The sequence below is a fragment of the Syngnathus typhle genome, linkage group LG11 (assembly GCF_033458585.1).
Source record: "Syngnathus typhle isolate RoL2023-S1 ecotype Sweden linkage group LG11, RoL_Styp_1.0, whole genome shotgun sequence".
NCBI lineage: Eukaryota > Metazoa > Chordata > Actinopteri > Syngnathiformes > Syngnathidae > Syngnathus > Syngnathus typhle.
This window is the reverse complement of record NC_083748.1, coordinates 4510946-4534561: the sequence shown is the minus strand read 5'-3', so window position 1 is coordinate 4534561 and position 23616 is coordinate 4510946. Positions and strand designations below refer to the sequence as shown.

The following is a 23616-nucleotide window of genomic DNA, read 5'->3' as shown; positions in this document are numbered from 1 at the left end:
CTTTTCTCCTGTGGAACATTGCATAAGAAGTGCAAAAACATTTCCAAAAAGAGCTTTGATAAGAAGCTCAAATCTTGGAAGCGTGTTTTATGATGGTGACATCAGCGCGAGCAAATGCATACACACCCCGGTGGTGTGATTGCAACACTCCTTTTTTTTTTTTTGTAGAGTTCAAAACTACATTTATATATTTACGTAACTCTCTTTGTTTTGCTGCTTTTTACGCGTCATCTATAGAGGTGAGGTGGAAGTGTTTGGGGTGGATCACATGACAGCCGTCGGGGTCAATCTGAGGATGTTCACATTAGTTGTGAGGTCGTTTCAACAAGACCACACACACACACACAAGTTTACACAGAGCCTTATCATATTTTGTAACCATCTTCCATTTAAATAACTACGTTAAAATGCCTTCAACACACTTTGACAGCGTGTGAAGAAAAAAGTAAATGATAATATTTCGTTCCAGGGTCAATTAAGGTATATTAACCGCACAGTTGATGTTTTTAGGTGTTTTGGCATCCTACAAGTGTAAAAATATGTTTAATAAGAATATACAACTAAAATAAAGTAAAAGTAATAGTTATGAACAAAGCAACAAATTGCTGTTTGTTTTTTTGTTTTTTACATTACATGACAAATTTCAGTTGACTCCCACTTTTTAACATTCTTACAATATCAAAATCTGAAAGACAGCTTAGAAACACTACATGAAAGTGAAAATAAATAAATGAAAATTTCCATGTGGCAGACGTATGTGAGGAAGTTCAGTTGATTAGTTGCATCCTGCTATTACGGGAGCCTTTTCAAAAGTCATATATATAAGTAATACATTAAACCGTGTTAAATAAGACTCATTAAAAGTAATATCAGTTCAAATGACTCACCCTTTGATGTGAAATGATAGTGACCCAAACACTTCCTGATATTGCAATACTTTCCATTTCCTGTCGTTATTCCTGCACTTTCCCGTCTCTCATCATTTTATTACGCTATAGTTCATGAGAGGGTCAAAACATATAGGTCAAACGAATACTGTGGGCAGTACGTATTATCTTTGTACGGCACAATCGTATTGGCTCTCATTGGATTACATGTATGGGAATGAAGACTGAAAAATTCCATCGCCCTCCTGTTTGACGCTCATGTTATTCCCAAGTGTTGATGTTTGATGTGTGTCATTTTGTGCCAAACAGTAGTTTTTTTTTCTTTTTTTCAAGGGAGCGCTTTCAAGATGTCACATGGGACAGTATATGGCAGCGTGAGAAAGTATAGTGCAGAGGAAAATAACCCTTTTGGAATTGGCAAGAGATGGTGGGGGATTCACGCTCAGGGAGCCGGATGGTCCTCTTGGATGGAAGAAGATGGTGATGGTGGTGATGGTGGTTCTATAAATGCGTCGACTCAGCATATCCTCACTTTGTTACAACCTGGTCTCTGCTGACCGAGCGCTGCCAAGATTCCTGAAGGGGCAATGTGCCAAATCATCTCCACGCCATCCATCTCCGTTCCGCTCCAAAGATAGAGTGGGAGATTCAGCTCAGGAAGTTCCGTCAAAGAGAAAGGGCAATTTTTTTTCCCCCTTCAACGCAACCTTTTGTTTTAGTGTCAAAAAGGAATTCCACTCCTTTGTTTTGCGAGTCTCAGTCCTGAAATAATACACCTGCCACTGGGCCCCTCAACATTGTTTGTTTTGGCCTTGGCATGGAATAACCACTGAAATTCCTCTAAGCCTCTTTATGGTTTACTATGACCATCAAGATAACATGTTACACTTTGGGAAGAAAAAAGACAAACAATCAAACTGTGTCAACTTTATGTGTGAGTACTCTTGGGTAACTGGTCAAATCTTAACAGTCATAAAATCATAAACAGAGAAACCAAATAATGTTTATTGAGCCCCGATTCAATAAAGTTACATTCCAGACCCATACGCCATATGGCGCTCTACAGTTTGGTCACTTTGGTTTGAGAATGTATTATTTTTACATTTAGCTATTTGAGTCACCACAGAATTAAGAAAGATAAATAAATGTTGTTTTGTCACCTTCCAGGAAAGTACTAGCTACCAGACATACGTATGTAGAAACAAGTCCAAATTTGGCCCGCCACAATTTTGTGACTTTAGTTTGATAATTATATTTTCTCATTTCATTTTTTGGTGCAGAACCTAAAAGGATATGGTCCATCATCTAACATTGTTCTCCGCGAACCAGGGGATAGCAGTACACAAAGACACACTTGTTTTTCTTTGAATGGTTCCATAGTAAGCTGCTATATATATGTTTAAGCAGAACAAACCTTCTAATTTCATAAAAGTGCAAGCCTGCTGTCGAGCTTGATGTTTGCTTAAGAACCAGTTGTTCTGGCTGCAAACCTACAGATGGATCACAGTTAACAATCTTAGCTTGACTTGTTTTCCCACACTCAGAATCGACTTTATTTTTTAATATCTCCTATAAGTAAGTTTTTAGTGTTTGCTGTTCAGAAAAGTGGCGTCATATCTCCCTCTGCAGGAGTATTTAATTCTCCTCAGAGTCAAACTAAAGACTGACTGCATACCTTCTGTTGATAGACAGAGGCAAATAACATCATTTTGACAGGACGAGGCTGTTCTAAGTCAACATTCTCAAGATATTTCATGTATCTTTTATTTGAATAAATGATACAAACATTCATTAATGGTGGTCATATTGTTTCAGCTCCTTGGGTTTCAAGTGAGTGTGCAAGACAACAGACTGTGGCCAAAAATAAGTCCTGTGAGGGAGGTAGTACATAATACAATACAATACAATACAATACAATACAATACAATACAATACAATACAATACAATACAATACAATACAATACAATACAATACAATACAATACAATACAATACAATACAATACAATACAATACAATACAATACAATACAATATAAAATCATTGCCATACCACAAAAGAGTTAACTTAAATGTCCAATGTAAATAAAGCTGCCATGTCTTTACATATGGACATTTAAAGACAGACATCAATCGTTTGGGACAGTAGGATACAGTCACAGAGTCCAAGCGAATACGCAAGGTGGCAGTAATTACACTTTTAACCAAATGAAATGCGGGAAATCCAAGAAGAAGAAGAAGAAAAAGTAAACGAAGAAGAGCGCACAACCGGATGTTTGTTTCGTTTGGTCCCGGAGAGCGGGAGACGGCAGATTAAATGAGACGGTAAGTTTGCAAAAGTATAATTAAAAAAAGAAATGAAAAAGAAATACTTTCCTTGTATCGTCTTGAGCACACTTTTTTTTTTGCTTTCTTTGGACCACGACTCGTCCTAGGACCTTCAGCAGGGTCAGAGGTTTCTTAAGTAATCAATTCTTATTTGGTTCTTTTCTAACGTGTATCCATCGCTAGCTCTGTTGTCTCACGTGACCTATTCTGCGTTTTGAATGACAGCGCAAGATATCGTTATCGGTGATTAAGTAACTATTATGACACAGTATTGCTTTCCTGATGGAAATAATTTATTTAACAGCCGAGTAAACGTGGTTGCCAATGAATGGTCTCAACAACACTTGAACTTCTTTATTTGGCTGTTTGTTTCCTAAGATGGCATCACAAGCGCCAGACGTAAACGTCTCGCCGGGACTCTTTGTGACTGCTGAAGGAAAGCCACTGTCCTTCTATTTGCGACCGGGTCCCATCAAAAAAGAACTCCACCCTCTCATCAAAGCCAGGGGAGGCACCATGTGCAATTTCCAGAAGCCTGGATCCATTTTGCTTATTGACCCGAAGGAAAAAGGCATCACAGCAGGCACAGCTCATCTGTAAGTGTACAGTGAATGTAAGATATCTGCAGCACCTCTCTTCAAATGACAGGTTTATGTCCAGTTAAGAGATTTGGATAAGATATTATGTTAAGGAACACATCATTTCATGGAGTAAATAATGAGACATGACTAAGAACTGTGTCTAATGTGGCATTTGTGCAGGGGTATGTTAACTTTTTATATTCATTGAAGCATGATAGTATCATTGAGCCAAAAATTAAACACAATTTCTAATATAACTAGCCCGAAGAATACTAAGCCCCAAGAATGTGGAGGTTTCACAAATCTTTGTCAGCTATAGAGTCACTGTTGTAAGTAGCATACGTAAACACAAATTTAACCATAGTACAATAATTGAGCACCAAGGGGTTCCCAGTTTGTGATGTTCTGTTCCTACGGTGCCATCGGAACCTGGAATTGTATTGAACTACACTACATCGATGATGAAAAAATGGTGCCATTGCAACAAATCACATTGGTGTGAATTTTAATGTAATTTTTTACTTAATTATTTTCTATTTAGGTACGTCTCTATCCAGTTCATCCACGATTGTGTGGAAAAGAATGTGCTGCTGAATCTCGAGGACTATAGAATGAAAACCGGAACAGTCCCGAAAAGTCAAACATCTAGCAAGGACAAGAGGAAGTCTCCTGACAATCCAGGAGGTATACTCAAAATTCTACAGTTAAAAAATGTTCATTGCATCATATGCTAATTTCACGAACACCTAAACGACTCAACATTGCGATTCCTGCAATTAAATCCCTTTGCTTCCCATCAGGCAGGCAAGCGTACAGCCCCAGGGATGACGCCGCCATTCTGAAATTTGTCAGCCGCCGAAAGTTGGAAGTTAAGGGCAATACTCTCTGGAAGCAGATGGAAAAAGAGTGTGTAACCACTCACAGTTGGCAGTCAATGAAAGCCCGTTACAAAGATCACCTGTTTCACAAACGCGCAAAAGACGTCGAGGAGTCGGAAGCAATTGCGGAAGACGTGCAGGTTACTTCAACACGTTATCCTCTTCTCCCCTTACCAGTAGAGAGCGGCAAAGCACTAAACTCAGATTTGGCCATGCATGTCAGCGATAGATAGTGCAGATCTGCTCAACTGTTGACACGGAAATCTTGTGTTCTTGTGAATGCTTATGTTTTGAAGAAAAAAGTGTCTTGGCATTGATGACGCTTCCCTGCAGATAGTGTTCATTGACCTGCAAAGCACCAAGCATTTGAGACTGAGGACTTAACATAGCCCTGCAATATGATCTCTATTATCTGGGTGCAGGACAGCAAAGAAGCTCAAGTGTCAGACAGTTCGTCTTCTGAAGATGATGAAGATGCTGCTGCTAATCCTCAAATGGACTCAACGCCAAAAGACTCGCCATCGACTAACCCGGGTGAAGATCTAACAATGGTATGACTGGCGCATTCATATAGCCATAACAAATAAAGAATGGTAATTTTATATGTGTATAATATGTATGCTAATATATGTAAGTTTACACACTAACATATTTTGGAACCTTGCGAAATACACTCCCTTGTGTTTACAGAGTGACCAGCTCGTTGCATCTGAAAAAGGATCTTCGAGTGATACCCAAACTCTAACGCCCAGCCCTCTCCAGCACGAGAAGAAAACGCTAAATGATGAGCTCAAACCAGAGGCGACTGTTGAAGATGAAACGCTCGAGTCCTTGCGGCCGGAGGAGAGCATTGAACCAGAACCAGAAAAAGACCAGCCGCAAGCAAAGGCATCGCCTCTGTATAAATCACCCGAGAGCATAGAGGCCGCCCGAACCGATGATGAAGAGGAGGCTTTGCATGTGGCTTGCCGCTGGATGCGCAAACAGTTTAAGGATTGTGAGATTGAAGAACAGTCCAGCAGAACGCTCCTTTCATCCGCTCCATCATCAGCATCAGCAAGTTGTGGCAGCCACCTGCCATCCTCCTCTCCCATCCTCAGGAAAACCAAGTTAGGCTCGTCCTCCGTCCAAAAAGAGATCAGCAAGAATGAGCCGCCTTCTAAGCGAGCAAAAGGAGAAAGCTCAGCAGCAGCGGAAGAGGATGATGCTGGAGAAGAAGAAGCAGCAGCAGCAGCAACAGCAGAAGAAGCAGAGAGTCAACAAATGGATGCTGAGCAGCTTTCTGCCCCACCACAAGCAAGTCCATCTCATGACAACCAGCCAAGTAAGACACTTTCAGTTTGAAATGGAAATGCAAACGAAAATGCAGTTCAGTGGTAATTTAAGCAAATTTAAGTTAAAATTTAGTTTAAGTTAAAACATGTCTGTTTTAACCACTAACAAAGCCCTGTACTAGCAGTTAGCATGGATTGCTGGCTGCAATTTAAGAAACCTTTAGGGAAAGTACAGTTGAACATTTTAGGGGTGTGCAAAACCCGCTGTGAGAATTGAGTGCATTTTAGGTTCATCCTGTAATTTCATTTGGAAGCCAAATAACCATAAATATTTGTAGTACATACGTAGCAACAGTTAAAGCAAGATGGAATATTCTTTCAGTTATATAATCTTTTTGTTATTTCTTCATTTTCTTGTTTCCAGGTGAGTCTGGGCCTCAGCAGGAAGAGAGGGAGAAGAAGAAGAGCCGGAACCAGAGAATAATTGAGAGGGCCACAAAAGAGTTTTTGGGCAGCTCCAGCTCCTCTTCGAGCGACAGCGACAGTGAGGTAGTTGGATTTACTTTGGACATCTGTAGGGCTGTTAAAGTTATATTTTCTTTGTTTACATTAGACAAGTTGTTTACAAAGGTTAACTTGTTAGGTTGCTAGGTTTTTAGTAATTCCCTGTAAACACATCCAGTGCTAAAAACATTAATGGATGTACTTCAGTCACCTTCAGGGAATATCAAAAAGCATTTTCAAATTGCAACCACTGTTAAGTACCATTGAGCCAAAATGCACTTTTCTCTGTTTACATTGAAAAAATATGTTTGGTGCAACAAACATAGCTCGAGAAGGTTTTGCTTTCAACTTGCACCATGAAGATTCATAGGTCTTCTCTTCATCCCTTAGTCTTCTGAAGATGTTTTCCAAACGGCTCCATTTACACAATTGGCCTCCTTGGACGTTTCACCGTCCCATGCCGATTCGCGGCTCACTCAACAAGAACACGGTGAAAAGCAGACCCTGTCTCAGGGCTATTTGTCTCAGCAACCAAGCTGTGCGGTCATGGAGGAACCTGAAGCTGAACTGGATGGCGAATCTCAGGAAGAAGATGGTGTCCAGGAAGATGACCATGGCCCTCCAGAGCAAGCCCAGTTAGAGGAGGACAAGCGGCGTATCAGAGAACTGATGAAGCAGACAAACCAGGTGCGCCGTATGAATTATTATTTGCTTGAAATGATATAGACTTTGTTTATAGCTTAATACAATCATTATGAATGTATGTTTTTGTAAGGTGATATTCAAACAACAAATTGAAAAATATTGATTTTGATTAGTTGCTGATGTTTTTCTATCGTACCTGCCAGGACTTGCAGTCGGTGGTTAAAGCCTTGCTGAAGACTAGCGGCGACTTCACCGCCGCCTTACGCCTCCTTTCTAATCCCGCGGCCTTACGTACGCGGCTTTGGAGCCGCCAAGACGATGACCTCCTGCGGTTGGGCGACCCAGCCGACCTCCAGCGACTTCAGAGGAAGCACGGCGAAGTGGCCTTGGCCAAGCGGTCAGTCTTCCTCAAAATAGACAGGTGAAAATGGGGAACTGTTTTTTTTTTCTGTTAAGCATTCCTCAGAGATAGATGGATTGTTTCATATTCTATTTGGTTGTTTTCGCCTGAATTTCCCTCTGACTGTGTTAAAGTTGTTTTATATAAGTGTGTAATAAGTAATTAAAGACCCTTCGTCAAGCCACAAATTTTGTATTTAATCTCTTTAGCATGGCGGGATCATGATTTTACTCATGGGGTTGCACACAAGACACAGGTAAGTGGCACAAGGTGACCGCATCGCTCAGCAAATACTTTTCCTATACCCCTTTCCATGTCAAAGGTTGAATAATTTTATTTTCTATTCTCCGTATTGTACAATGAACAGCATTTACTTTTCTGTGTTGTGCGAGTAAGAAATATTAATATAAAATTTTAGGTAACTAATATTTTCAATGGGAGAATCATATTTTCAGTATTCACACAATATGACAAGAGTCAACGAATGTTTCCCTCTCACTGTTTATTCAACTTACCCCAACATTGAGCACATTCATTATTTTTTGCCCCAGACCCACACGACTATGTTAATATTTATTTTGATAAAGAAGAAATAAATGAACAAATGGATGGAAACAAAATTAAAGGACCCTCACATGGCCATGAATGCAACTTTTGTTACGACCTGCATTGTCGAAGTCATTCAAAGGAGATACTAATTGGTACACACACACATCCATTTTTAAAAAGTAGTATAAAAAAGATTTTTAGTACGAAATATTCACATCCTTGCAAGTCAAGCAAGCACACATCCCTGCTTTTTAAACCTTTTTAACAGCTACTCACAGCTTTAATGCGTAAATCAACAGCCTTGTTACAAAGACTCGTTTTTAATGAAACGTAAAATAAAAAGCTCCTGATGTAGAACATAATTCGTACATGCATACATCGACATATACTATACGTATATGATGTACAGTGATGCTCACTCTCGTCTTAACATAATCCATGGTTATTATATCTTGTCAAATTATGGCAAAAGTAAAGGAATACTACAAAAAAAATGTAGCAAATCTGTAATCAGCGTCAGTGCCTTTTTGTTTAAAACGGCACAAGTTTCGAAAATATGCTACAAAATATACTATCTTATTTTTCCAGTACAAACATGCTGGAAAAAAGGTATTTTGATAACATTCTGCTTAATTGGTAGTTATTTTAGGTTATACATTAGAGTACAAACGCGTTGCGGAAACATCACATCTGCCCGCATGCGTCTTTTCTTCTTGACGCGGAATTAGCAGCGTTAGCACTGAATAACAAATAGATTTGTAATGTACAGTGGAAGCTCTAAAGTGAAGCCCCGCAATGGTGGTAGAATTTGGAATTCAAATGATTTAGAAGAAATAATTTTACTCTGTATGCTTGAGTGTTGGGACGAGAGGTCAAGCAACATGAAGAAACCGGTGTTCCACTTTAAAGCGTCCACTGTTTTAGCTAAAAGGCCTCTGGGCTAATGCAATGTACAATACACACATTGATGTTGCAATGCATTAAAACACACACACACACACAAAAGCAACTTTAGAAGAAAGTACATGAAGGCGATTTAGGACGGTACCTTTGGTTTTTGCTTTAGAGCTTCAAGGGCTCTGTTTGGTTTTAATCATATTCTGGATTTGTATAATGGGGGCGGTGTTCTTTCCTTTTGGAATCATGTATATATGCTGCACAAGGCTAGAGAAGAGCATTTTACGTTAGGATGCAAATAATGTGCTTCCTGTTAGTGGATATAAGGCATTACTCTTGAATGAGGAAAAAATGCTACTGAAAGACACACAGACAAACCTGAATTAAAGCGTTATGCGCTGTAGAAAAAACACCTGCTTTGGTTAGAAGGCTAATTGTATTGGTTTTAGGAGAGAAATAAAGAAGCTCGTCTATATGCAAGTCCAGCCCCATTGCATAGAACTTCTGTAGTGCACTGATGCATTTAGAAAAGAAAAAAAAAAGGGCTGTGCTCTTTTCCCCCTTTTCAACAGCAAAACATTCTGGCAACAACAATCCAAATGTCTAAAAGTGGAAGTAATTTGTAGCCGGGTCGTATTCTGATTTTATCGGTACACAATAGGGTAATCCTAACTCTAAGTCTTAAGATTCAAGTCTCAAGCAAGTCCTCAGTTATTAGTCTTGGTCAGGTCTAGTCACAAATTATCTCAGGTCGAGTCACCTTTTTTTTTAATGCAGTTATATCTACAGTATCCGGTCTCTATAAAGCGATGAAGACTAATTAGGTCAGATGATGTTGTCAGCCAATAGATGACATTTGACACCCACCTGTTCCATCTCTTTTGGCCTTTTGAAAGGGTGAGTAGTATTACTTTATTTTTTAACTTTAGTCATCCATTTCATCCATGCGCTTCCCCCATTAGGATTCCAGGTAATCTGGAGCCTATCTCAGATTTAGGCAAAAGGCTGGACCAATCGCGGGGCAGATACATCCAAACAAGCAATTACACTCACTGGAGAAAATTAATGCCAGCACGGAGAGCCCTGAGCTGAGATTTGAACGGACGATGACTTAACTGTGAGTTAGATGTGCTAACCGCTAAACCGACATGCTGCGTCATTTAAAGCATAAACGCCACAAAACCTTAACACGTTCTCTAACACTTTCCTTTTCCCTTTCCCTTAGGTCACTCTCAAGCCTCCTCAAAGGGTGAGTCATTTTATTTATTCCACAAATATTTGCTTTTAGTACACGGTGCAAAACAATGTCAGTATCATGGACGGTGTGACCTGGATTTTCAAAGATGTGACGGGAATTGACTTTGCACAACCGTGTTGGATTTTCAAAAAGTGACGGGAATTGGTTGCATTATGTTGTAATCTTACTAACCCGACAAACAGACAGCGACTTCTCAGTGGTGGTTACACAGGGTGTAGACTTTTAAAATGACCTATAACCCGAGCAAATAGTCCAAGGGGAAAAGAGCACCCCTTTCTCTGACAACCCTCACCTCCGACTGAACAAAATAGTAACAAAAGCACCAAGATTCTGAGCCGGCCTCAGTGAGCATTTGTTTTTCTTGTTGTGGTTGTCGTCACACCCCACCACATCCCCGAGCAGTCATCAACTGATGGGGACTTCGGCATTGACGTCCTTGTCCGAGATCTCGTCTTGGACGTCGTCTGTGTTCCCTGAGTCGCTGCTGGCGGCGGAGCTTAACGACGGCGAGCTCCTGCCGCCTTTGATCATGCGCCGGCAAGTCTCCATCTGTACGTCCAGGCCTCGCTTCATGCTGCACATCTCCATGTACTCGTGCAGGTGGCGGTTCATGTCGCTCTTGGCCGTGGCCAGTTCCATCTGAAATCATCAAAGAAAGAATCCTGTTAATAAGTAAAAGTCTTCTCCCTACAATTTTCTTTAAAGGTTTTGATTGGTTTGGGAGAAGAAAAAAGAAATTGCAAAAAAATTCCACTAACAACCCAGGCGTAACTTAGCTCCTCCCCAGAAGTACTATGTTGAGATGTATCACCTTAAGCGCAATTATCACTAATAGCACCTTCACTGTACCTCAATCTGCCCGATGGTATTCTGGTACTCCTTCTCTCGGTTCTTAAAAAGCGACTCTGTTTCATTGATGAGGCTGCCGAGACTTTTGTCGTGGGAGTCCTTGGAGAGAACATTAGAGAGGTTAGGCTGCTCAATCATCCACAGTGTGGGTGGTTGGGGGGGAGGGACTCACCGGTTCCGTGCCTTCGCCGCCCCCGTCGCTCGGTAATGCGTTGGCACAGGGCGGTACCGCCGCCGCCGGGGCTGTCATGATGCCGCATGGCACGTTGTAGTTAGCGAAGTCCTCCCACAGCAGCAGCGTCTCCTCGTTCTCCTCCCAGGTCAGACTGTCGCAGTCGTCGTCCAGGTCGAACGTCTCTCGCCTGGCAACAGAGGTGTTATCTGAACAGTGGCTGCATAAGATGAAGTAAGAGACAGAAAAGGGGAAAAGAAAAGAGGAGAGAGACAAGGTTAAGCAGAGATGACATACAGAGAAGAAGTAAAGAAACGTTAGTGGTTAGTCTCTTAGGATCAACAATGAGGAAAGAAAGAGGTTGACAAGTGAAGGGTGCAATACTCCATTGAAACACTAGAGAGAGTTGAGGTGCCATAGTCAACAAATCCACCTGCTTTGGTTTACAAAAGCACTTTTCTGTCTTGGTGCAGAGGTGATCACATGGCTGCACTGGGTGTGAGTGTGTGAAAGTCACGCTTACAACTGGTTTAGCATGCGTTTCATCTCGTCCGTAATGTTGAGCGTGTCCTCCTCCAGAGGGCTGGGCTCCGCGTCCATCTCGGAAACGTCCTCGTTGGACACCGCCTTGCGCTCTTTTCTTTTGCAGCTCACTGAGGCACTCTGCTAAAAACACGTGAATAAACAGTTGTTTAATATTTAATTGAATTTAACTAACGGGAGCAGCTGAAAGATGAAATGCATGGTTGTAAAATGGCTTCTTGACACAGACCAACAATTCTTTCATGTTGACGTCATTGTTGGAATCGTTCCGTTTTCAAGGGAACTACGACCCACCTTCTCTGGGAGCGACCTGGCCGAGCTGGCGCTGAACATCTTGGACATGTCCTCCGAGTTGCGCTGCTGCGCCACATCACACAACTTGGCCGTGATGTCGATGCGTCTGCAGATGTCCATGTCCACCCGCCGTGCTTTCTCCTGAATCTTGGAATCCAGGTCAGACATTTGCTACATGGAGAGGGAAACACTGAGTTTGAATTCATCTCATGTGGGATGATTCAGTCATTACTATTAATTTAATTTTTTTTTGTACTTCATCCACTACACAGATTTGATTGTTTGTAATAAACACTGTATTTAAGATTGGTCACAAATGCAGATTGGGTGAGTGTTTAAGACAAGATAAAAGCTTGCAGTGAACCCCTGCCTATTCTACAAGGACGTTTGAGGGTGAAAAGGCCAAAATATATAATATCAGAAGTGCCTTTTGTTTAGATGGAGAGGAATTTCAAAATGTTCTCAACACCGATTGGCTCTTGCTGACGAGGCATGGGCTGGGACTGGGTGTGTCATACAAAGTTATTTGGGTTAATTTTTTGGGACGCAAAACAAACACGACTACCAATGATGGTGACCACGTCTAAGAATCAGTACAAAAAAAGACCTCTACAACAACTTCCATACCACTTACCCGTCTCTGGATTTGAACAAGATGAAGAAAAGCACAGAAAAAAACAACAGATATTTGTTTAAAAAATTAAAATAAAAGTCTGAAAGAACAAGCAGGATGAATAACAAAAGAATTTAGGCCTATTTATCCCTGAGCAAGCACACGGTGGGAGCGGCCCACTGCAGTACCTCAACCCTTTATATCACCGGGAAGCACAGCTGGCAAGGAACAATACAAGCACTACACAAAACAGGAAAAGGCCTATAAAGTTCTACATCACTTCTTTCAATGGGGAAATTTCTTGGGTTTCTGCCTCTAAATTCTTCTGAGAATGGAAGGGTTTCCCAGTTTAGCACTTGTAACAACAAAAGTACGGGTGTGACGGTTACTTACGTCGCTCATGAGGCTTTTGAAGACCACCAGTTCTGCCTTTAGTCTCTCCACCTTGTCATTTAGGTCATCCTGAATTTCGGATGACTCTTTGGCGCGCTGCGTACACATCAGGGAATCGAAATGAACATCAACAAGGCTTAATTAACAATACCGTTGCGTACCGTGTGGACTTAATAATGTCGACTCATTTGTCGTCATTCATTACAGTAGCTTGATAATGATCACATTGATTTTCCTGGTGTTCGTGTTGAAGTCATTGCACTGAATCCACTTGGTCTCCCACACAACGACGCATCATTCTGTGTGCTATAAGGTAATCGTCCCCGTGGGATGCCACTCCGCCTCTTTTTTGCTGACCGCCAAGCCAAACATGCACAGTCAGTAGGAGCAAACACGGAAAGAGGTCATCGTGCTAACTGTATCATCTGGACATGGGCCTTTTGCCTCCAGGTGTGTTTACTACATGATTTACTGGATTTCTGTGAAACTTTGTGGAATAGTGACACATGTACCAAGAGAGAGCAGATAAAAGGCAGATAGAGGAATTTGTTTGCTGTTTTTTTTTCCTTCATTGCATTGTTCAGGAGGAAGTACCCCCTGCCTTAAAAAGCTAACACTAGTCCCGTTGGTTTTATCATAATGCTAGCTAACTTATGATTTGTGTTTTATGTTGACTGCTTCATTCTTGTGTGAGCTCGCTCAGAAACTGCCTTTTACCACAACGTGAGGAACACATTTGAAATATTTTCTTTATAAATTGTAGAATTTATATGGATGTCTCTAGAATGTTTTATTCCCAATTTGATTTATCTCACATTGTTCAATGTCATGCATTGATATGCTTGAGGAATAAACATTTCTTTTCCAACCTGGTGTAGGGATTCCACTGAAGACTCCAGCTTCTCGCGTTTGTACAGTTCCTCTTCCCATCTGTGAAGACAGTACAAAGGTGGGTCACTTACTATCCAGGGTCTCCTGAGGGTAATGAGACAGAGGTGCAATGTCTAGATAATCCCGCTGTCTCTGATTACACAATACCTTTGACACACCCCGCTGCCTCACTGAAGGAGACTTAAGTCTTTCCACAACAACTGGCCAAACGTGTGTGCATCTGCACATGGATATTTCGCTTTAAACACACCCAATTCCTTTTGTGCTAGCTCAACTACAAGACACTGAAATAAATAAGTTAAGCGTCTAAATGATCCTACACTTGGTAGAAGTAGAAAGAAGTTGACTAAATGACTTGGTCTGGTCTTTCTTTTTATAAACTAGAAGTGAAGTTGACCACAAAATGCTATCGCTATCGGTGATGCTTTGAGGTCATCAGGTTGCTTTCAAACTGCAGTCCCATTCTTAATGATGCACTGAGGCATTGGCCGACAGTTATACTGCACCTAAAAATAACACTGTAGACCTCATGGTGGCTGCTTGCTAAATATGGCAGCGCTTGTCTCTCTGCCCCTGCATTGACACCTCCTATCACTCATCAACTGCAGCATGGGCCCTGCAGCATACTTGTGGATTTAGACAGACGACTGCATCATATTACAATGCTGTGTGATGTGAGCTCACAGGCTGAGTCAGATGTGGAGGTTGAGAATGGACAATGGCTTCATTGAGCCAGAAGTGTATGCAAGTACTAGGTCATACATGACAGCTTTGGGAACACAGTATGGATTTTATAATTAATACAGAGAAGTCATGTTTATAAAGAAGCTTTTTATGCAGCCCTTCTAGTGTTGTCTTTCTGACTTTGGTTGTACATGTCAAATTATCCTTAAAAATACCAGTCCATGTTCTGAAGACCACCATTGAATTCTGGAAAAAAACCAAAGGCTTTTTGCCATGAAGAGACAACAACACGCTGAGAAGTCACTTTGGGCCACACAAGATGCGTCAGTGGCTATTCACTTTCTCAACAATCCTCGACTTTGTTCCCATTTCAATGTACTCTGTCTAATTAGGGAGAAATCTTCCTTGGCAGGATGTGAAGGTTTCTTTAAAAAAAACATGCTGGCAGTGCTGCTTCACGAAGCCCCCAGTCTGCATCACAAGAGATCTTATTTTTGAATCATGTCTGTGATCCTCACAAAAGCCATTTGAAACGATTCATGGACAGAGGGAAAGCCAATGATTTTTAGGAGTAATCTATTAGTCACAGACGATGGAGTTTGACTACAGGAATTTTGCCCCGGAGCTCTGAATTCTGGAGGACTATTTGCAAGATTAGACAGTTGGAACTGCTTCTCAATTCAGTTCCTGGAATTTTTTTCTGGATTATTTATGTGCTACATAAACCTTCCAGGGACCTTAAGATTCTATGAACACAACACAACCGTGGCCACAGAAACCTTGAACTTCCACGAATAAATGTAGCAAGAAGTTCCTCGTGGTAGGGCCTGAATTTTACTTCCAGTGTAATTTATCAATGTGCTGCTAGTGGGAGGTAATACTCTTCTTTGAGGAAGGCTTTAGAAGTAAATCCTTATTCTTATAGAAGTCTTGGTGTCATTTCCTTAGTTTCTGGATCGATTCCTGTTCCCTCAACACCTATTTTGCCATTCTTGTCCATTATTTCGGACAAGAAACTCAATGAACAGGCTTGTACCACAGTTCCATCCAATGGATAGGAGGGGTAGCACTTGTTTCTTTCTCATGTCATCCAATTTGCTTTCAATTTCACCGTCACTTTGGGCCGCTATTCAATTTTCTGTCCCTTTTGGTCAACTTTAAAAGCATCAATTTCTCCCACCTTTAAAGTTTGTTGAGTCGACGACACCCTTTCAGCTAAACTTTGTGACTTATCTAAGTGGAGCCTCCTTACAAGGACAAAGCAGCAGGATGCTCGGAGCCCATCTTACAGACCGCAGCTCAAATTCTCTGTCACTCGTGTCCTATAAATCAACATCTGTGTGCTACCGCTGTGCCTGGTGAAAAAAAAATTAGAACGACAAACATATTTGGCTGGCTAATGCATACCACAATGATTAAATAAATATATATCGTATATATACGTACATATATACTATATTTTATATAGTTAGCTTTTAAATGTACAGTAGCCCTATTTCTGCAAGCTACAATGAATGAGATGCGCCGTTATCAACAGACAGCAACAAAGTATGTCAAAGGGGGTTTTGAAAAATGTGTTTCAAATGGGAAAAGAATTTTTCTACACACTTCTCTGGCCAACAGCAACATTCCAGAAGCACAAAAACTCCCCCGGTCACATGTGTGCGTGTCTGGGAGTAACATTCGCGCTACTTCGTTTTCCCACAGGAGGATTCGCACGTCTTAGCAAAGTGCGCACATCCAAAGCTGATGTTTTTAGGCGTGCTGCTTTTTATCATAGACCTGCTGTTATGAGCCGAGCCCTAAAACGTCACTCATGTTTTGTCATAATCAAAATGATATGCCGCAAATTTTTTTCGCATGATGTCTGTACTGCGTTGTTAGTGAACGTTTATCTAACATCCTCTGTTCGCAAAACAATAGAACATACACAGAGGTGTGGTTGTGAATCATTCTTTTAGACAACTCCCCGATAAAACTGTAAAATGTGCACCAAGACATTATAAACTCACTAAGTGTTTATCTTTAATCAATAGATTATATTGAAAAATAACAGCATGCAGTATTTTATTCCTACCTGGACACTATGCAGAGATTTTCATTGAAAAAAAAAAAAAAAAAGTTTATCCCGACATTCAGCCAAATAAAATTGCGATATCGGATTAATGAAGAATATATATGTAATGAAAAAAATATTTTTGACCCCTTAATGTTTACAACAATTACAATGTGAATTAGATGCAGAGCATTTGACATTTTTAGGTACTTCGCTCTTTGGCGTAGAAAAATGGGTCAGTTTTTTTTTTTTTTTTTTGCATCATGTTATCATTCGAATGTCATGATTCTCATGAGGCCAGCGAGGAGTAGAGGAAGTGTCATATGACAACAAGCATGGCAATTCATTTGGGAAACTTGAAGTCAGCTCTGATAACTTGCACATCCGACAAGGAGTCTTATCATTTACAGTGTTCCTGGTCCTTCATGCGGATTCTCGACCTTCTCTCAGAGCAACGCGAGGCTTTCCCTGACAAAAGTGGGTCATCGATTAAGTGTCAGGACACTGCATGATCTATAACAACCTCAGAGAGACGTGCACTAATTGGTCGGGTGAGGCTGTCCAGGGACTATGGGGGGAGGGTCTTTCCATTTACTGTCCTGTTCTCCACTCTCGCCACATGTGAACTGAAGACCACTGGCCTGCATCCAACGTGAATGTTAGCTCAGTCAATCGTCCACAGGAAGTTCACATCTGGCGACTCAGCTTTTAGTTCCTTCGCCGAGTCTAGACACCTCGCAGACGTGATTACGTCGAACAGTGGCGTGGTTAGGACGCGACAGCAGACGGGATAAAGAAGCATTGGGACCTTCAACAGTGAAGCTCCAGAGGATGCCATAGTAACAAAATGGTGGCAATAATCTAACCCTTATTTTGTGGACTGAGACCACTAACAATGTTTCTTCTGAGCTTTGTGATCATTGTATTGCTGGAAATTACTTGCAACTACAAGTCCTAACTGCACGTTGGCTGAATAGGTGTGTAATTAATTTCACCATTTCGCAGGAATGTTGTTTCATAAAGAAAACAAGCCGCATGATGGTGACGTCACACTTTTACACCACAAAATGAGCCTGGGAAAGAAGTTGCCTTTTCTTATCATGGTGAGTTCAAAAAAGTTCCTTTCATTTGATGTCATTTAGATGCAAAAAAAGGTCATTTCTTCCATATGTCATGATTTGCATATTTGAAAGCATTGCTATTGGTTGATCTTAAATACAGTCATGAAACAATTATTAGCAATAATAGAAAAAAAAAAAACAATACTTCATTCATAGCACTTTTGAATCATGTTATCTACAAAAGAGAAGTTAACCACTTGAGGGGGACGCTGTGAGTTACCTAGTGCGCACTCGAGTTTGCCAAAACACGTCCAGTAAGGTGTGTGGGGGTAATTATCTCCAACACACCTTTTTTAAAGTGCTTCTGAATCATCAACGTTTGAGGGACAGACAGACAGACCAATTTATGGTTTATTTACAGTCAACAATTATCCTTGATTATGGTATGGTGTTTGACTTTCACTTTAGTCCTTATATATTTTTTTTTTACATAAAACCACGGTTGTTAATCTTTTGAGCGTGTTAAGTACTTTTATCATGCTGCAACATGAAAGATCAAGTTTGGGGAAGGAGAGTGTGGGGAAGTCTTCCTTTTCCGAGGAATTTGCCTTGTTCTTTCAAATTTAAAGCGCAAACAGGAAAAGGCCTGCCTGTCCGGGCCGCATTCAACTCGAGCACGTAAAAAGAAAATAAAGATGTTCACGGCTGGCGTAAATCTCATGGGTGTCTACGAGCAAATGAAACAGCTAGACAAACAGTTTTTTTTGTGTGGCACACACACACACCTGTGGATGACTTCACATGGCAACAGCAACGCCATTCAGGGGATGTTTGCTTCATGACCGCAACTATTTCAAGCACAGAATGTTCCTACATGTTCCTATGAAGATGACTGGCCGCCACTTGTACATATACTGACTGGTCACTCTATTAGGTACACCTGCACAGTCTTATAGTTCCCCAACCATTATTGAACTAAGTCGCTTATTTTACGCTACGTAAAGAGAATCTCACGGAACACCGCCAAACTAAAATCTGACAAAAAATAAAGAAGTACACCAAGTTCATGTACAGTAGTGTCTCTCTATATTGCTGACATAGCTAGATAAGCAAAGTTACATTATTTATAGTAAGAATTAATTAAGGAAGAATTCATTTGCTATGGAAACAAGTGATAGTAAAAGAGAGTGAGTATATTTTGAGAGACTGTTAACTGTGACCGATTGGTCTAATTATGGACTGCAACTGTGCATTTCGGTTGCCCGCAACCCAAATGAGAAATAGACCTACGGAAAATGAATAGATACACACACACACACACACACACACACACACAATCTCGGTATGACATTACACACTTGCCAAACACGATCACGGCCACGCCTTGCGCAGCAGCATCTCCCAGAGAAAAACAGGATTTTACAACATAATAGTTCAGGAGACATCATGCGTCGTCAGCACACGCAACGTGGGGATCAACAGCTTTTACACGCAAACACATCCAAACACAGCCTATTAAATCAGAATTAAGACCGATTAAGGACTCGGCTGGATTTAGCTGAAGTCGACAATGAACTGAATTGTGTGTGTTTGCTTCTCAGAAACATTTTTTGCATCACTGGAAAGGCTTTTCAAATAGCACAGATGAGTCTTGTTTTCTCTCAATTGTTGTCAAGCTGTTTATACATGTAAAAGATTACAATTGGTAGTGTAAACATACTTTAAAAAAAAAAAAAACTGCCAAAAGATATCAGAATTAGAAACACTCCTAATGTTAGTGCTGGAAGCTGGTTCGCTTTATTCCAATTTTAAAACTACTTTATACCTATAGGAAATAACATCTATTTACATTCCTCTGTGGGCGGCTGGCGACCAGTTCAGGGTGTGTCCCGCTTACCCGCCCAAAGACAGCTGAGATAGGCTCCAGCACGAGGATGAATGTATGAATGAATTTATCTAATCTGAACGACTGTTGAGATACCTCAGTAGGTGCTGCTGTTTTGGTTCGCAAAAGGCTTATATATTAGACATATACAATGAGGAATATTTAAGTGTTTGTGCAAAAATGAACTTTCCGAGTCAAACATATTGATAGTCGACATGTGGTCCCGTGCAGGTCAGTAGCCCAGACAGATAACCTCATTTGGGAGGTTTAATCTTTTCTCACCTTCACAGGCCGTCGGGCAATTTATCTAAAGCCTGCGGCACACGGAGCAGTGTGGCCGAATGCGACCAAACCGGACAAACAAATTACAGTCGGCGACTCACAGCCGCACACCAGGCGATTACCGTACAAATCGCACATATAGTCAACTTATACACATATAAACACTGCCCTGAGCTCAACTTTGCAGCAGGCAGGAAGTGCTCCAGTCCCAGCCAGGACGGAGGTCGGAGCCTCCAACACGAGCCGAAGGCTTAAGAGAAAATCTCTTTCCTGAATAGAACCGTCTGGATTATTGGCAGAGTGGCAGCAACATCAGATTTGGACCACTTTGCAGTGTAACCAGTCAGCTGTCTGTTTTTTAAAAAATCAAATGCTGAGCTTTAACCTCTTGAAAAATACGGCAAATGAGTCTCTTCGCTCAATTCATCGATATTGATCAGCACACATCCACAGCTAAAATCAGCCATGTTCAATAATTCATGCAGACAGAAAATAACCAGGAGGCAGGCGGCGGACAGACTCCATAGTTCACGATCCACCATTTTCTACGTTTTACCATCTTACACTTTCTTTTAATACAGCAGCACTTTTTTAATGCTTTAGAGTAGTTTGAAACCTTTCTATATATGACATGAACCACAGAAAATGATGACAATCAATGAACATTTTTTAGAAGTCACACCCATTTGGCCTCAGCGACATCAGCCATGTTAAACGCAACAAGATTCACAGCTAGACATAAGATAAAATGTTACCAGCCCTTTAAGAATCAATCGACAACATTACATTGCAGTATTAAGTCCATGTGGAAAAACGATCCCCAGATTTATTGTTTCTTCTGCTGTCTAATGAAAGAGCATTTGGACTTGGATCTAAAATAAACTGGAAATGCGACATTTTACGGTGATGTCAAAAAAATGGCATGCAACGTGCACGTTGTCACACACTTTTTACGAGTTTTCCATTTTGTCACACATTAGCATGTGTCCTATTAAGTATGTGCTGAGCTGTGTGATATACAAAACTCGCCCTACGACACTTTTAACGTAGCATATGAAGGTTGTAAATCAGCAGCTTTGTCGTCAGCCCTTGAAGAAAATCATGTGGGTTACAACTCTCCTGCTACTGTGAGAAAACACGTGCATGCCTACATAGCATGACGTAGCAAAATGAAACCCGGGGTTCCTCTCCTGGCTGCACAGCATAACGCACACAATACGAACGAGTGCCGAGATCCATTCTTTGATTAGTTAGCGTACGTTGCACATAGCAAAGCTTTAATAAATCATCGGGGCGGGGATACGGTAATGGGACAGAGGATGCCTTACAAAACAGCCCGCATAATACAGGATTTAGGGGTGGATGGAATGAAGGAATGGCAGAGCACAAAGAACTGGGAGCAGAGGGGCCTCGACGGAATGGAAGATGGTGGGCGTAGGGGTGGTGGAGTCTCTCGCGAGTGAAGGCTGAAACGTGACGGCAGTTAAAAAGATTTAGACGACGGGACAAAACGAGCAGTAACAAAGCAGAGGAGACACATTGTTGGCTCCTGGAAAGTGGCGGTGGGCTCTTGCTGCTCAACTCTGGAATGAATTTGGAATAAAATTAAACACTACCTTTTAACTTTTAAATTTGATTATAAATTATTGTATACTTTTTTTGTGGGGGGGGGGGGGGGGCATGTGTATGTATTTGAGGGAGGCATTTAATTAGGCATTAGGAGAGACATTTTGCAGGAATATGGCACTTTTATTAAATGTTTGGTTGTTTTTCTGTTCCTTGTACTTGAGGGAGGCAAATATTTGTGGTTGACAGGCACAACGGAATGATCACTACTCAGCACAAAATGTTTCCACCAGCAGGCTCACATTTTTGGTCATGAAGGAGTATTCAGCAGTAAGAAAATGATTTTGGAACTCAGGGAGTGGTCTGGACAGGATATTCAGTTTCTCATAAAGGGGGGAAAGAAGGAGGGGCTCATACATTCTGTGTCAGTGAGTCAAAGTCTTAGGAGGGAAGTAAGCATTGGTCATCGCTGATCTCACAGACTGTGGAAATGCCTCCCTGTTTGAATCACGGCGGCAAACATGCACAGCGCGTACGGAAGGCCACTTTGGCAAGCTTCCCGACTGGCCCGTGACAAATAGGCCGTCAAGGAAATCCTTGAGAGGAATCATGTCTTCTTTTGACTTGAATATATAGAGAAGAGTGCGCTTCCAAATTCCAATTTGCTGTCAGTGCACACACCCTCATGAGGAAGAACAAAATCAGTCTGCACAATTGCTATAAAGTGCTTACACAGTCGCACACCCTCTTATAAATTCAGAGGTGCGGCCTTCCTGTGTGAAGTTTGCATGTTCTCCCCGTGCCTCCGCCATGCACTCCGCTTTCCTCCCACATTCCAAAGACATGCATGGTAGGTTAAATTGGCACTCTAAATTGTCATTGGGTGTGAATGTTGTTTGTTTTTTACGTGTGCCGTAAACTATTTCAGGGTGTACCCCGCTTACCGCCCAAAATCAGCTGGGATAGGCTCTGGCACACCCGAGAGTGTTGTTGGGTATAAGTGGTTCACATAATGGAAGGATGGATGTTCTGGCAAGCTTTTTCTGACTTTTTATTTGCTTTCCATCAGAACCCAAAAGGTTTTGTAATTTCACTGACTAGTACTAGTCTATTTGAGGGAAGCTTTTCCTTTTCATATGAGTTAATTGACAAAAAAAAAAAAAAAAAAAAACATACCACATATGCTTTGGATCATGAGCTATCCCTTCCCACATATAAAACTCAGGTAGATGTGTTTTGATTTGGATGTTGGTCAGCGCATTCACCGGCGTGTCACTCACCTTCTCCTATACTCGTCCCTCTCCCGCTTCACTTTAGCCAGCACGTTGTAGAGCGCTCTCAGCTCCGGTGTGATGGTGTCTATCTGCACGCCCACCCCGTCCGGGTGCGTCCACGACACACCGGGCCCGCGCAGCGTCTCCAGGCGCTCCCCTTGTTTGCGCACATGGGTGAAGGACCAGATGGTGCCGGGCAGCCTGGACTCGGTTCCGCCGTCTGTCTGCACGGTCACGTCACGGGCGTACAGCCCGCGGTAGTGCGGCCTCTGCAGGGCTTGCTGCAGCTGGCTCTCCAGCAGCCGGTTCCGCCGCTCCAGTTCGTGGACCTTAGCCAGGAAGCAGCGGAAGCGCAGGTTGAGCGTCTTGAGGACGTGGATGTTGGAGCCCAGGTCGTTCCGCAGGGCGCTAGTGCCCGCCGGGGGCGCGTGCCCGACCGGAACGGGTGCACCATCAGGGAAGAATAGCGAGCTCATGTCGAGGGGGGGGGGGGGGGGGGGGAAGAATCAAATAAGAGGCACCGATGGTATCATCATCACCATCCAGTGGAGGGTCGACACATTTGACGCAGACAAGCTCGACTACTCCCCGTCCTGCTCCTCCAGCTTGTAGTCATCAGTCACAAAACTACCGGCCACATTCTCCTCCTTAAGCCGCTTGCCGTGCGCTTAGAAGCGGACACCACGGCAGAGTAAAAGCCGGCTTCTCCTCTCCTGAGCTGCGTGCAAAGATCATGTTGCACGCTGGTAGAAAAAAAAAAACATATATACAGTACACACAATCGCACACACATCCAGGCCACACCCCCTCCTCCTCCTTCCTCGCGTCATCGGGTCACTTCCTGTCTGATGCAT

General features: G+C 41.9%; 2 protein-coding genes and 1 long non-coding RNA gene across 5 annotated transcripts; 2 read left to right on the top strand and 1 right to left on the bottom strand.

The window, feature by feature from the left end:
• The first annotated feature begins 3109 nt into the window (after window positions 1-3109).
• On the top strand, window positions 3110-10315 carry terf2ip (telomeric repeat binding factor 2, interacting protein). Its single transcript, XM_061290408.1, has 10 exons — window positions 3110-3210; window positions 3592-3809; window positions 4336-4478; window positions 4595-4812; window positions 5095-5223; window positions 5363-5996; window positions 6371-6495; window positions 6841-7137; window positions 7299-7516; window positions 7705-10315. Exons 2-10 carry the CDS (start codon window positions 3592-3594, stop codon window positions 7718-7720), a joined length of 1998 nt encoding a protein of 665 aa, XP_061146392.1. The 5' UTR covers window positions 3110-3210; the 3' UTR covers window positions 7721-10315.
• iffo2b (intermediate filament family orphan 2b) lies at window positions 7979-23573 on the bottom strand. Of its 3 annotated transcripts, none has more exons than XM_061290410.1 (8): window positions 22769-23573; window positions 13933-13993; window positions 13064-13159; window positions 12058-12228; window positions 11744-11883; window positions 11221-11440; window positions 11049-11147; window positions 7979-10838 (listed from the first exon to the last, which is right to left on the bottom strand). In XM_061290410.1, exons 1-8 carry the CDS (start codon window positions 23236-23238, stop codon window positions 10605-10607), a joined length of 1491 nt encoding a protein of 496 aa, XP_061146394.1. In that variant the 5' UTR covers window positions 23239-23573; the 3' UTR covers window positions 7979-10604. The 3 variants fall into 3 exon arrangements, with proteins under 3 accessions (XP_061146394.1, XP_061146393.1, XP_061146396.1); XM_061290409.1 differs by having other exon boundaries at window positions 11744-11886; window positions 22769-23572; XM_061290412.1 differs by having other exon boundaries at window positions 11221-11410; window positions 11744-11886; window positions 22769-23571.
• Window positions 13940-22677, top strand: LOC133161793 (uncharacterized). Its single transcript, XR_009716129.1, has 2 exons — window positions 13940-14012; window positions 17700-22677. It is a non-coding gene; the product is annotated as an uncharacterized LOC133161793 (long non-coding RNA).
• Window positions 23574-23616: the final 43 nt, after the last annotated feature.

What these genes read in the sequence shown, in the direction of transcription:
- terf2ip (XM_061290408.1), top strand. Translation starts at nt 3,592, where the DNA reads ATGGCATCACAAGCGCCAGACGTAAACGTCTCGCCGGGACTCTTTGTG. An exon ending in ATCTCATGACAACCAGCCAA is followed by an intron (nt 5,997 to 6,370) that starts GTAAGACACTTT and finishes TCTTGTTTCCAG; the next exon opens with GTGAGTCTGGGCCTCAGCAG. An exon ending in CGAGCGACAGCGACAGTGAG is followed by an intron (nt 6,496 to 6,840) that starts GTAGTTGGATTT and finishes TTCATCCCTTAG; the next exon opens with TCTTCTGAAGATGTTTTCCA.
- iffo2b (XM_061290409.1), bottom strand. Translation starts at nt 23,238, where the DNA reads ATGAGCTCGCTATTCTTCCCTGATGGTGCACCCGTTCCGGTCGGGCAC. An exon ending in TCAAAAGCCTCATGAGCGAC is followed by an intron (nt 12,229 to 13,063) that starts GTAAGTAACCGT and finishes CTCTCCATGTAG; the next exon opens with CAAATGTCTGACCTGGATTC. An exon ending in CCAGGTCGCTCCCAGAGAAG is followed by an intron (nt 11,887 to 12,057) that starts GTGGGTCGTAGT and finishes ACGTGTTTTTAG; the next exon opens with CAGAGTGCCTCAGTGAGCTG.